This window comes from Peromyscus californicus, unplaced genomic scaffold, assembly GCF_007827085.1.
Source record: "Peromyscus californicus insignis strain IS unplaced genomic scaffold, ASM782708v3 Scaffold_12__1_contigs__length_115047231, whole genome shotgun sequence".
NCBI classification, from domain to species: domain Eukaryota; kingdom Metazoa; phylum Chordata; class Mammalia; order Rodentia; family Cricetidae; genus Peromyscus; species Peromyscus californicus.
In genome coordinates this window covers 95157315-95172100 of record NW_026294413.1, presented here as the reverse complement: position 1 = coordinate 95172100, position 14786 = coordinate 95157315, and the positions used below count along the sequence as shown (strand labels likewise).

The following is a 14786-nucleotide window of genomic DNA, read 5'->3' as shown; positions in this document are numbered from 1 at the left end:
AAAAATCATGAACACCATGTAGAAAAACGGCTAAGTCTTAATTAGGTCATTCATACTGTACCAAAGTTATCTTTAATCTTTTTTCCTTTTTTTTAAGTTCTAAAAGCAGATACATAGCACATTAATCAGATTTCTTTCTTTCTTTCTTTCTGGTTTTTCGAGACAGGGTTTCTCTGTGTAGCTTTTGGAGCCTGTCCTGGATCTCACTTTGTAGACCAGGCTGGACTCGAACTCAAGAGATTCGCCTGGCTCTGCCTCCCAAGTGCTGGGATTAAAGGCATGCACCACCACTGCCTGGCTCAGATTTCTTAACTTTACTTTTTGTTAGACAACTTATGGCTTGTTTGCTCTGTAATCTAAAAAAAAGAATACTTAGAACAAAGAGTGTAAAGCTCTCATGAATATGCTAACATTCTAACGATTTGGAACCAGGTAGGCATGTTTCAGATAGTCATCTTACAACATCCTATGTTTGTTCTTATTTAGTTCTCTAGGAATATACACAACAAACACGAATTTTACATGCAGTAATTAAGTACAGTTAAAGAAAAAATTAAGTCAACAATCAACGTATTTTATACATGAGTGATAGTTTCAATAAAAACATAAATAAAAAGTTGTTTTTTATGATGACAACGTCCAGAGCATGATTTAACACACTGTTTCACTGAGGTATAATTATAAATGATAAGAAAATAAAGTTGAGGGGCTGGACAGATGCCTCAGCAGTTAAGAGAACTGGCTGCTCTTCTAGAGGACCTGGGTTCAATTCCCAACACCCACAAGGCAGCTCACAACTGTCTGCTATTCCAGTTCCAGGGGACCTGACACACAGATACACACATAAAAATAAAAATAAATCATTTTAAAAAAGAAGAAAGCAGAGTTCCTTCCTGAAGAGCAAAGAATAAGAGTATATTGCTATTTTCCAATGAGTTGGCTTCTAAAAGTGTGTGTGTAGGGGAGAAGGGTGTCACCATTTTTATGCCATGATTTTTATGTTAACAAGACCAAACTCATGAGTTTTAAATAAGACTATAGTAAAAACAAAAAACAGTAAGCTGGCTATACTTCACCCAGATTTATCCACAAAGATTTCATGAACACAGCAATGTATTCCCACCAATCAGCATAAGTCTGTCTAAATGAATGTTCAAAGTGCTGCAATATATAACTGTGTCTGTCTGGACATAGTGCCTTACTAGCAACAAAAAGAAGAGAAAGAAAAGAGAGGAAGAAAAACAAAAAGCCAACAGAAACTGGGGAGTCAAAGAAAAACTACATAGACAAAATAGTAAGGGGGTGATGAAAAGATGGCTCAAGGGTAAAGAGCACACTGGCTGCTCTTCCTGAAGACCCAGGTTTGATTCCCAGCACCCACAAAGCAGCTCACAGCAGTCTGCAACTCCAGTTCCAGGAGTCCAATGCCTTCTTCTGGCCTCAATGGGAACTAGGCTTACACACAGTGCACAGATATACACACAGGCAAAACAACCATACACATGAAATATAAATTTTAAAAAATGGTTTAAAAGTAATTTAAATATAAATACTCAGTATATGAAAGAATGCAACTAAAGTAAAAAAGCAATCTAAAGCGAAGTTCTTACATTATTACTACTCTGAAGAATTAGCCAATACTAAGTGATTCCCAAGAGATATTACTAAGCAAAATAAGCAAAATACAAAAAAAAATCTCTTCTAAGTCAGGCATGGTGACACCCACCCTTTAATCCCAATACTCTGAGGCCAAGACAGACAGATCACTGAGTTCAAGGTCAATATGGTCTGGACAGCAAGCTCCGAGGCAACCAAGTCTACCTAGTAAGACCCTGTCTCAAAAACAAAACACCAACAACAACAAGCCCATATAAGTAGGGTGTGGTCGCATGGGCCTATAATATTAGCTCTCAGGAGATTGAGGCAGGAGGATTTGGGGATACACAGTAAGTTTCAGGTCAGCCCAGGACACAGTTAGACCCTTTTACTATTAAAACAAACAAACAAACAAAAAACTCTCAAACAAAAAACAAATTTTACTTTTTAGCAAGGAAAGTTAGTAACAAAGAGTCAGGTTGTTTTTATAAAAAGGAAAACAGAAAATAAAGCAGGTTCCCTACAAGTGGTGAGAAGTGTGAACAGATCTCAAATCAAGTGACCCTTAACTAAATTAACTTTTTGTTTTGTTTTGTTTTGTTTTGTTTTTCGAGACAGGGTTTCTCTGTGTAGCTTTGCGCCTTTCCTGGAACTCACTTGGTAGCCCAGGCTGGCCTCGAACTCACAGAGATCCGCCTGGCTCTGCCTCCCGAGTGCTGGGATTAAAGGCATGCGCCGCCACCACCTGGCCTAAATTAACTTTTTTTAAAAATGGATTTTACTTTTGGGAAAATGTTAATGTTGTACATACCATTCACTAAGAATGAAAACAGCATGAAAAAAACTAAAATTTAGAGCAAACCAGAACCAAGAAACCTACTCATATTTCAAATAAATGAGGAAGGATAGACCAACTATCCAAGAGGCAGAACTACCCTCAAGTACTATGTGAAAATAGCAAGTGACTTTACACCTTTAATCTTAGTGGGCAAGGCAAGTGTAACCTGTAAACAAATTCTGAATAACTTGTGTCTGTGTGCAGTGTGTGTGCCTCGGTGTGCAAGCCTGTAGAGACCACAAATCAATGTCAGGCGTCCTCCTCTACTGCTCTTCCAACGGACTTGTATTCCATTCCCAGAACCCACATGGTGGCTCACAGCCATTTGTAACTCCAGTTCCAGAGGATCTAGCACTCCCTTCTGCCTCTGTGGGCACCATGCATGCACAAAATGCCTTTTTACATGCATGCAGGCAAAACACTCAGATACACTTTAAAAAAAAAAAAAAAGCACCCGAATGAAGGAAAACTAAGAGTAGTAGTATTTTAGTAGCATTTTTTAAAAAAACATTAAAGAAAAAGGGATTATACAGAAAAATTATTTTAAATTTCCTCAGTATTTTTACTTCATTACTTACATAGATCAACAGTTGAGAATGCCTAGTTTGGTATTCAAACACTATTTCTATAAAAGAAAGATGCTAAAACTATTTAAAATTCCAGTTTGGAAAAACAGTCCAGCAAATGTTCAAAGACATTCTTTTTCTTTCTTCTGGTATCCCCAATCGGCTAGCACTGAGATCATACATGGAATAAAGAGACAAGGAAGAAGCGCCAATCAAGATGACTTTCTCCCATACCCATAGTCAACCAGGACCTACTTGACAACCTTTATTAAACTACTCTGGATTGTCAATCTAAACTGTAAATAGATGGTCATGACTTAACTTCTTTCTTTCTTTCTTTTTTTTTTTTCTTTTGAAACAGGGTTTCTTTGTGTAGCCCTGGCTGTCCTGGAACTCACTCTGTAGACTGGCTGGTCTCAAATTCAGAACTCAGCCTCCTGAGTGCTGGGATTAAAGGCATGTGCCACCACACCTGGATAGATTTTAACTTTATACTCTGCAACATTCCCAACCATCACACCAGCTCTCGTCTATCTTTTATTCAGGCTTCCTATGCATTAACATCTCAGGTTTCTAGTTTTTAGAAATCACCACCACCTAGATGTCTGAATTCTCAAATGGTAGGTAAACCCTCAAATACAGGACAAAAGCAACACTCAGTAAATACATTGGACAAAAAACAAAAAAAGCTGTTTTGGGAAAGTGAGTTCTAACTGCTAAAACAAGCACTGTGTGAAGGAACATTTGTTCTTGTGTGAGATGTGGGAGTACTTGTCCTTTAAAATCTCTTCAGTTACAGGATTCTGTTTTTAAATTGAGAACTTATATAAATTAATTTCAGGAAACAAAAAAGAATTTATAAAATATAAAGCTATACAACTTTAAACTTGCAGGCTCATACAATTGCAATTTTCTAATACAAATTAGTATGTACTCATGATTTATGATAAGAAGTAAATTTTAATCCAATTGCCAGAAGCTTATTATCTAGTGTCATATTGAATAACAGAAGGAAAGTAAAAATTTAAGTCCAAAATGTTCCTTAGAAAGTCAGACAAAAGATAGGGCCAGATGGGCCCAGTTTTAAACTACAGAGAAACACTGAAAAGCAGTGGTAGAAATATTTGAAAATTGAAACCACAACTGATCTTATATTAGTTTCAAAGATCCAGAAGTAGTCTTAGTTGTAAAACAAGATGGCCAACATCCCAGGAAAAATGCCACCTTCCAAGCACTGAAGGTGATTCTGGCTGATTAAAAAAACATTGCCTTAGATGCAGACAGGAGTAAGTAAAAGTTGAATTTAAAGTGGGTAGAGCAAGCAGAAGAAATGATCTCTGTAAATCAGCACATGTATGACAGCCGCAAATAAGGGAGGTAGGAAAATGGTAGCCAGAAATCAGAAACTGATTAACATTTCATAAACAAAAGCACCAGAATTTCCAAACGATCAACCACTAAGACCTAAGCAAGGTTACTTAAATACAGTTATGTTCAAGTCTAATTCCTAAAGTCCCTTTATTTTCCTAACCAGCAAATGACTCTCCTCTCTCTTTTCTTTTTCATTTGTTTTTTAACATGTGTATGACTGTTTTGCATCCATGGATGTATATGTACCACATGCATGTCTGGAGCCTACAGAGGTCAGAAGAGGGTGTCAGATGCTGAAACTAATGGTATGAACCATCATGTGGGTCCTGGGGATCAAACCTGGGTCCTCTGGAAAAGCATGAATGCTCTGAACAACCAAGCCAATTCTCAAACCCAGCAAATGACTTTTTAAAGCCATTATTTCAACCGGTTTTTTAACCAGTTTTCTTCACCCTTCTCATTTTTCTGTAGCATGTAACCTCCAGCCAACATTCAATCCTAATATAACAACTCCTGCCTATACTCTTGGTAAGGTGAAAACTGTCCAGATGACATACTTAATAAAGTTAATGCAGGGCTGGAGAAGATGGGTCAGCAGTTGAGTGCATTTGCAGAGGACCTAGATTTGGTTCCCAGCAACCACATGCACTTCACAACCATCTATAACTCCAGCACCAGGGAATCTGACAAATTCTTCTGTCCTTGGGCAACCAGGCATACACATGGGTGCACATACATACATGTAGACTTTTAAACATAAAATAAGTAAGTATCTAAAAAAAATTTTTTTAAAGAAAGTTAATGTTTATGAGAAGGTAGAGAAAAGGAAACGCTTAGCTAGTAACCTATGTCTGTATTATTAAGGTGAGAAGATGACTTAAGTGATCAAGAAACCGTTAACAAATATTAGGACCCAATAAATGGTCAAGCATACTAAAGATAATGACACCAGATTTCTCACTCTAGACAAAGACAAGTAAAATATAAAAGCATGAAGGCCAGAATAAACCTGGGGCTGGCCCAGAAGTGAAAGCACCACATGAACTCTAGGTTCTACAAAACTAGGTATGCAATCATATGTAAAAACACAGCATGAGGGGTAGAGATATATAGGTCAGAAGTAGAAAATTGCCTGGCATATGCAAGGCCCTAACTAAGTATAAGGCATTGGGTTTAAGTCCATAGTCTTTAACAACAAGAAGAATGTATACATTTTACATGTTTCAGAGCTGTGTACTTAACAGGGTTTTGAAGCAATGAGAACACAGTATCTCCTCTAGTGTTCCTACCAAGAACATGGCAACTACATTGAATCAGAGGAAGCACTAGACAAATTCAAGTTGAGGCCATTCTACAGCTGCTGAGAACATTTCCTAAATCCACTCACACCCCTTCTCTCTTATGGTATCTGAAAGATAATCTACATAAAAATTCCTTGGAGAATTTAGTTTTCTATGAATCCTAATTACTCACACAAAAGGAGGGAGTATTTAAGTCTCTTCAGGGAATAAAATACTAGAACTACTACTATGTTATAACAAGGCTTTACCCACATTACATCTTTCAAATGTGTTCAATCCCATAGCTTTTTAAGTTTAAAAAAATCAGCAGTAATTTCCTTAATTTTCTTGGCACTATAATATCATGTCCATTAAGACAGCAGCAAATAGGTCTGCTGCCGACTTGTTTTCATGACCTGATTTACTTTAGGCCAGATAAATTACACCAAAATCAGGTCAAGTGCATGTACAATCTTAACTTTTTAAGTTGTGTGAATAGCAAAGCAAAATCCCTCAATATTAAGTTGAAAACTAAATTTAAAAACTTAACATAGGGCTGCAGGTATAGCTCAGTGGTAGAGTGCTTGCCTAGGATGTATGAGGCCTTGGGTTAGATAACTAACATGGCAAAGCAAAACACTCCAAAAATTAAATACAAATAAGGAAAAAAAAGATGATTAAGAATTGTTTTATTGTGAGAAAGGGTTTCAATTATATGGCCCTGACTGGCCTAGAACTCTGCATACCAGCTGGCCTTGAGCTAACAGAGATCTATCCCCCTGCTTCCACTGGGATGAAAGGCCTGTGGCACCCTGCCTGCTATGTAGCCCAGTCTGGTTTCAAACTCACGGCAAGTTTCCTGTATCACGCTTCCCAAGTGCTAGCTAGTTATTATAGGTGTGTGCCACCATGCCCAGCTGCTGACCAGTCATCCTCAGTAAAATACTAACAGCAAAAAGAGCTGCAAAGCTTAAACATCACTATTTACTGTCCCAGTAATTGTCATTAGTAACATTATAATGTGGTTATCTGTGCACAGGACGGAATAGTAAGCCAAATACAAAATTCTGTCACATCAAGACTCACAAAATGGTTCAGCAAGTAAAAGCCCTTGCTATAAACATCTGATAAACTGAGTCCAATCCCTGGATTACATAATAAAAAACTCCAGAGGTTTGCCCTCTGACCTCCTTACAAGTACTATGGCATGTTAATGGCCTCTCCCCCAACCCACTAATAATAAAAATATTTTTTAATTCTGCTTTGCTAAATTTAAAGTAAAGCTATCCATATAAACTTACAGCTTATTTTTTCTAGCTGTCTGATGACAGGGCCTATAAGCAATGAACATAGTTAGCACTCAAGTATTCTAGGTATTTAGGCTGTACAAAAAGAACTAAGACTCCTAAGAGAAATGAATTCTTTAACTGAAAAAAGAAAAGTACATGATGAATCTCGGTCACTTTACCGTGCAGAAAACAAAGTGCTCAAAGACGCTGGGTTTACATAAAAGAGAAGCAAGAGAGCTAGAAATGGTTCCGTTCCCACTAGCCAAATCTAAAACAACTAGGGCATACAAAGAAAAGTCAAAACCTATCATACTACATTTAATAAGTTTAAAAAAAGTTTATTATACATTATTATACCTTAAGGAATACAAAATGTTTTGATAAACATGAAAACAATGAAATGATTAATACAAGTTAAGAAATTAATGTATCCATCCCTTCGTTAAGTATTTTTTGCAGTGCAGTAAGAGGACCTAAAATCTACTCATTTAGCAAATTTTCAATATACATTATTAACATTAACTGTATTTCTGTTATATATTGGACTTTAGATTTACTAATTCTACTTCACTATACCTTTTGGATGATTATTCCAACATCTCCCCATTTCCTTTGCCTCAGTGCCATTATTCTATTTCTCAACACTTTGCCTCTTTTAGATTTGCCATAAAAGTGATGTCATTCATGGCTTACTTTATTATGAACAATGCTAATAAGTAATAAATTTAATCTGTCAATGATGTGAGAGACTATTTACACTATTCCATTTACTAAAGTAGAAGAAACAATCTGAAAGTTTTTCACCAGTCTGCAACTGTCAGCGTAACAAAAGACAGCGATAGGGTTTATGATGGTTTGAGTAAGAACAGTGTCATATATTTGAATATGTTGAATCACAGGAACAGAGTGGTTTAGGAAGAATTAGGAGGTATGGCCTTATAAAAGGTGTATAACTGGGAGTGGGCTTTGAAGTTTCAAGTGTGTGTGTCTCCCTCCCCGCACCCCCCTCAGCCTGCAACTTGTGGATCAGATATGAGATCTCAGCTCCTTCCCCAGCACCATTCCTGCCCACCTGCTGCCACTCTCCCTGCCACAATAATGAACTAACCCTTGAAACTGTAAGCAAGCTCACAATTCAATGCTTCCTTCTATAACTTGTCTTGGTCGAGGTGTCTCTTCACAATAATAAACAGTAACTAAGACAAGGTTCAATACTAGATGCAAGCAACAATGAGTTAAATGATATAATGCAGAATAAGATATTCACATGGTGTCAGAATAGACCTAATAAAATTATAAAAGGGAAAATGTGCCTTTGTTTTAAACAAAGCTCATGATCACAACCTTTGTTAGTTGTTCAAACAGTATTAAAGGCTAAGAATGCATATACAAGGCCCTATATTCAATCCCCCATACTGTAGAAAGTAGGTGGAGGTATAATGAAAATATATTAAGAGTGGAATAACCAGAAATTATAGAGCTTCAAAGGTAAAGAAACACACACAATTATAACCAATGAAGTTCTGCAAAAAGAAAAGTTTAACCTAAATCTAATCCAGGATATATACAGATATTTATATTTATATTTATTATGTTATATAATAAATATATATTTATTAATTTATAGCTTCCTACACCAATAGTGAAGCACATTAATTATCAAGGAGATTATAGATAACTTTTTTTTTTTGGTTTTTCGAGACAGGGTTTCTCTGTGTAGCTTTGCACCTTTCCTGGATCTCTGCTATGTAAAGAGATCCACCTGCCTCTGCCTCCCAAGTGCTGGGATTAAAGGCGTGCACCACCACCGACTGGCTATAGATAACTTCTAAGTGTGGAACAGTCCTTAAGACAAATATCACAGCCTCCCAATAAAAATAAGTGAAAGGGATTATTTTAAATCAGAATCTATTTAAATAAGGTATTTGTAAGAACAAAATATACCAAACTGCTACAAGATTCTGGTTAGAAGGTCTGGGGAAGGTAACTGAAAGACATCCTGAGGATTTCTGATGAAAACAGAGTATGAATTAGGCATTAATTTGAGATTGTATGACCTCAGCTAATATTATACATTCTAATCTAAGTTCATCCATTTTCCTGCAAATTTTTTATTACATTTTTTCTTATACAGCTGAAGAGCATTCCATTTTATATATATACACCAAATGTCCGTTCATCTTTTCATGGACAACCAGGCTGATTCCAAATCCTTTGCTACAGTGAATAAAGCAGAATATGGGGATATAAATATCTGCACAGCAGGGTATGGAGTTCTCTGTGTATATTCCCAAGAGTGAGACAGTTGGGTCATGTGGTAGTTTTACTTTAATTTTTTGAGAAATATACTGAACTCCTACAACTAAACAATAAAAAAAAAAAAAACCTTAATTTTAAAAAAGGGCAAAAGACTCAATTAGACAATTCTCAAAACACGGACAAATGGAGCTAGGGAGCTAGCTCAGTCAGAAAAGCACTTGCCATACAAGCGTGACCACCTCAGTTCAATTCCAGCACCTACATAAAAGCTGGCACAGCAGCACATGCTTGTAATCCCAGAGCTGGAAAGGCAGAGAAAGGAGGATCCCTGGGCCTTGCTGGACAGTAGAAGTCTAGCTGAATCTGTGAACTCCAGGTTGAGTGAGACACTGTCTCAAAACAATAGGACAGGGAACAATAGAGAAGACCTAATTCAGTCTTCTGGCATCAACAGGTACACGCAGACACACTCATATGAAAATATAAATACACAATATATATACACACAAATGACTAGTAAGTATAATAAAAGAGTTTCTAATTCAGTAGTCATTATAGAAATGACAATCAAAGCATAACTATTCTATACCTTTAAGGTAGCTTTTTTTGGAAACAGGATCTCACTATGTATCCTTGGCTGGCCTTCAACTCACTACTTAGACCAGGCTGGCCTCAAAAATCAGAGAGATTTGCCAGCCTCTGCCCTTCTCAGCTGCTGGGATTAAAGGCACGCACCACCATACCTAGCCTACAATAGCTTTTGTTTAAAGTAAATGCTGGCAAGGATATGGGAGAAATTGATACAGCCTCTATTGCTAATGAGAATATAAAATGAAATGCAAAATAGTTTGCAGCTATTGAAAAAGCTGGACAATGGTATGACTGTAGGTATTTATCTAAAAAAAAAAAAAAAAAAACAAAACTGGGAAAAGTCAGGTGGTAGTTGTGCACACCTTTAATCCTAGCACTCAGGAGGCAGAGCCCGGTGGATTTCTGTGAGTTCGAGGCCAGTCTGGTCTACAGAGTAAGAACCAGGACAGGCACCAAAACTACACAGAGAAACCCTGTCTGGAAAAAACAAAAAAACTGGGAAAAAAGAGAAAGAGAGGTTCAATAAGACAGACACACAGAAGAATCCCTGACTTTAAAATGTTCAATCTGAGGATGGCAGGAAAGCATCTGGAATTTAGTAGAAACTGTATTTTGAATGTTGGTCTTATCTGGGCAATATGTGATACAAGACTATTACAAGGCAGACCAGCAACAAGCCTCAGTTCCCACTAGCCTCTTGACTGTAAGCTTCAACAATCAATATTCTAGAGCATGGGAAAGTAATTTTTAATTCTATATATCTCTATATAAAAATACACAACTTCTCTTAAAATGGTGTATTTAAAAAAAAGAAAAAGAAAAAGATTTACAGATATCTTGTGAGAAACATTGCCAAGATGGTTGCTGGTAACGTCCCAATAAAAAATTAAGTTGAGCTGTGGTAATCTGAATGAAAATGGGCCCCAAAGGCAGTAGCATGTGCCCCACCTCACCCCCATCCCAAGAGACAGTGTTTCTCTATGTGTAGCCCTGGCTGGCCTCAAACTCAGAGATCCACCTGCCTCTGCCTCCTGGGTGCTGGGATTAAAGGCGTGTGCCACCACCTGGCTTTAGGAGGTGTTGCTTTGTTGGAGTAGGTGTGTCACTGTGGGGGTGGGCTTTGAGGTCTCATATATGTTCAAGCCACACACAATGAGTGTCTCAGACCACTTCCTGTTGCCTGCACAAGATGTAGAGCTCTCTTCTACCTCTCCAGCACCATTTCTGCCTGTACACCACCATGACCCACCATGATGATAAAAGACTGAACCTCTCAACTGTAAGTTAGCCCCAATTAAATGTTGTCATGGTGTCTCTTCACAGTAATAGAAAACTAACTAAAACATGAAACCTCTAATGATAAATAATAAAATAACCACCAATATAGTGTTTTACTTACCCGTTTGGGGCCACTAAAAATCTTTCTGGTATTTTCCTTGGATTTATCTCCTTGTTTATTTATGGGCTTCTTCACACTCTCAGGCACACCAGGCAAGTCCTCTGTAAAATCCAAGTTTTCTGAAACGGTAATCAAAACTAGCTAGCTTTCCAGTATTTCAAATTATCAGAAAACTAAGGCCATTTTTAAGCATAGTGTTGGGGGGGGGGGGATGAATGAATGAATGACAAAAAGCAGTAATGGCTGAAAAAGTACTCTAGCCCTCACCTTCTACTAAAAAACCTGGCTGGTACACGTGTTCTAGTTTTAATTTTGTTAACAGAAAAACCAAATATTTTCTCTTTTACTGAGAATGGGTCTATGGAGCTAGCCTAGGCTGGCCTGGAATTCATTAGATATCTCAAATTGGCCCCAAACTCATGGCAATCCCCCTGCTTCAGCTTCCCAAATACTAAAATTACAGACATGCAACACCATACCTGACTTAAAATTTTTTCCAAAATAAGCCGGGCAGTGGTGGCGCACGCCTTTAATCCCAGCACTCGGGAGGCAGAGGCAGGAGGATCTCTGTGAGTTCGAGGCCAGCCTGGTCTACAAAGTGAGTTCCAGGAAAGGCGCACAACTACAGAGAAACCCTGTCTCGAAAAACAAAAACAAAAAAAATTCCAAAATAAAAATTGTACTTCATAGATCATATAACTGCCAGATATATACAGATGCTAGATATATAATTTACACAAACTCATATAAATATCAAATGATACCTAAGTTTCACATTTTTTCTAGATTTTAAGTTCATGAAATCATGTTGCCTTAAAAGAATGCTTGCTGGAAGCCAGTTAGGAAGAGCTGATGTAGCAGAGCCAGAATCCAAACCCAGGTAGTCTGGTGTCAACACTATATGCTTCCAGTATCCACTGCATGCATTTGTACTAGCCTGGGTATAGAGTGCTTTGATGCAAGATAAGTAGCTTTTGGTGTGGCTTTCAAAAGTCAAAGACATTGTTCAAGCTGTATAAGAGGCTGCTGGCTTCTACAAAGATAACCACTTTAAAAAAATGTTTAGCCGGTGGCAGTGGAGCAAGCCTTTAATCCCAGCACTGGGAAGGGAGAGCCAGGCGAATCTCTGTGAGTTCAAGGCCAGCCTGGTCTACAGAGTGAGATCCAGGACAGGAACCCCCCCACACTCCAAAAAAAAAAAAAAAAAAAAAAGCTACACAGAGAAACCCCGTCTCAAAAAAACAACAACAAAAAAAAGTTTAGATTCATTTTACGCGTGGGTGTTTTGCCTACATGCCTGCCTGGGAGCCTGCAGAAATGAAAAGGCATCAGATCCTCTAGAACTAAAGTTACGAATGGTCGTGAACCACAGTGCTGGGGAATTGAAACCAGGCCCTCTGCAAGAACAACAAACATGCTTAACTGTTGAGCCATCTCTCCAGCCCCATAAAGGACTAAATTTTAAAATGCAAAATCTCTGGGTGTGGTGGCAGAGGCCATAATCCCAGCACTTGGGAGGCTGAGTCAGGAGGAAAACAAAATAACAGGGTTTTTTTTGGTTAGTACAATGCAGTTCAATGACTCATGAGCCTTCACATAAAACTACTGAAGGATTAGGTTACTTCCTAAATGGTTATAAACATTTTCTTTTAACACATAAGAAGAAAGGGAAGACCTTTCTCTACCTCAACTTTTAAAAATGATTACTGGTTCGCAAATTATATCAAGACTCAATTGCAACTTGGTGTTTCTCATCCAAGAGGTCTCTAGTTTTCAAATGTTCAATGTCAACTTTATTTCTCAAAGTGAGTCTATTTTTCACATTTCAGAATTAAAGTTCTATTATTCCAAGATATAAAAACAGATTTGAAATCGCAGATGAGAATAACAACTTACTAGACAAATGAGACTAAAAGCCAATACCCTGCAGCAGGACAAAAGTGCAGGTCCTGACAGCATTAGGTGCTAGATCTCAAGTGTCTAGTAAGACTGCTGCAAACTGCATCTCCCAGAAGAGGCTGATGACAACGGTGGATCAATGTTAACTATACTTTTTTAGGGGGTGAAGAGGCTCTAGAAGCTTCCGCTTTAATTCCAGTTTAAACAGGATGAATCTCATCAGGGTTGAAGGTGTAACAACTCAGTGGTAGAGCACCTCTCTCCTGTACAAATTACCCCCAACACCAGAAATAAATTCTAATCAAGCAAAATATTTTTTAGGTCCAAAAAAGCTAGGTAGCAGGTAGTATCAACTATGATATACTCTATTTGAGAATCTAAATTCACAAATATAATGGAAATTCTAATTCACAATTACAAACTCTTCTACAACCTTAGCAGGACAAAAGCTTTTTTTTTTTTTTTTTTTTTTGGTTTTTCGAGACAAGGTTTCTCTGTGTAGCTTTGCGCCTTTCCTGAAACTCACTTGGTAGCCCAGGCTGGCCTTGAACTCACAGAGATCCGCCTGGCTCTGCCTCCCAAGTGCTGGGATTAAAGGCATGCGCCACCACTGCCCAGCTGACAAAAGCTTTTTTAAACAATTAAACCAATATAGAAAAGATGTATTTGGCTGAAAAGACCCTTTATTCTAGTAGCTTTCACAAATTCTTCCGCACTTAACAGTGAATCCTCTACACATGGCCCTTGTTAAGTAAAGGCTAATTATGGTAGAGCTACCTATTTTATTTGTATCTATCTCTCACTAGAGATTCAACTCCTAAGAGAACCTTATTATTGGGTCTACAATCTTAAGAGACAAATTTTCATTATTAAAAGAGAATACTTACCTAGTACTTTTCAATCCTTTGTTTTGTTTTCCCCAGACAGGATCTCTCTGTGTAGCCCTGACTGACCTGCAACTCACTCTGTAGACCAGACTGGCCTTGAACTCACAGATTCACCTGCCCAGCGTACTTTTCAATCTTATGAAACCGCAATTTAAGAGAGTTTGAGAATGTTCCAAAAAAATTTTTTTTGTTTTGTGCTACTTACAAAGGGTTTAATTAATTTCTTGTGAGTATTTCCCTCATTAAGACCATCTGTTATCAGTACAGTACTAAATGTCCAAAATCTATCCTTATGTCTTCACTGCATTTGGATTTTCAAAGCTAAAACAAGATGTTTTGGTATCTCTGTCCCAAAAGACTGAATAGTTTAAAATTCTCACATAAATTCACAGATGCTAGCCTAGGGTTGTATTTCAGTGGGAGAGCTTGCTTATTATGTGTGAGGCCCTGGTTTGGAATCCAATCCAAAACTAAAAATCTTAAATGCTAGTCACTGGTTTAAAACATGTAAGACTCCCAGTCTACCATAACTTAAGACCTAAAAATTTACATGTAAAATACTATACCTCTGCATAAGGCGATACACAGGTTCTAAATAGATGCTTCTACTAACATGTAATTTAACAAAGTAAGGCTAGAGAAAAGGCTCAGTAGTTAAGAGAATTTGCTGCTCTCCCAAAGGATCTGAGTTCAGTTTTCAGCACCCATGTCAGACAGCTTACAACTCTTTCTAACTCCAGCTCTAGGGAACCTAATGCCTCTGGCTTCAGAGGGTAATTGTATTCACATGCATATACCCACATGCAGGCAC

The 14786-nt window shown here is 37.7% G+C and overlaps 1 protein-coding gene across 1 annotated transcript in view; it reads right to left on the bottom strand.

Annotated features, from left to right (window-relative positions):
• Positions 1–14786, bottom strand: part of Wapl (WAPL cohesin release factor) — a 70361-nt gene that overhangs the window by 31396 nt on the left and 24179 nt on the right. Inside the window, exon 4 of the mRNA XM_052733983.1 lies at positions 11190–11308. Within this exon, the coding sequence (XP_052589943.1) occupies positions 11190–11308 (119 nt within the window). The remainder of the gene's footprint in view (positions 1–11189; positions 11309–14786) is intronic.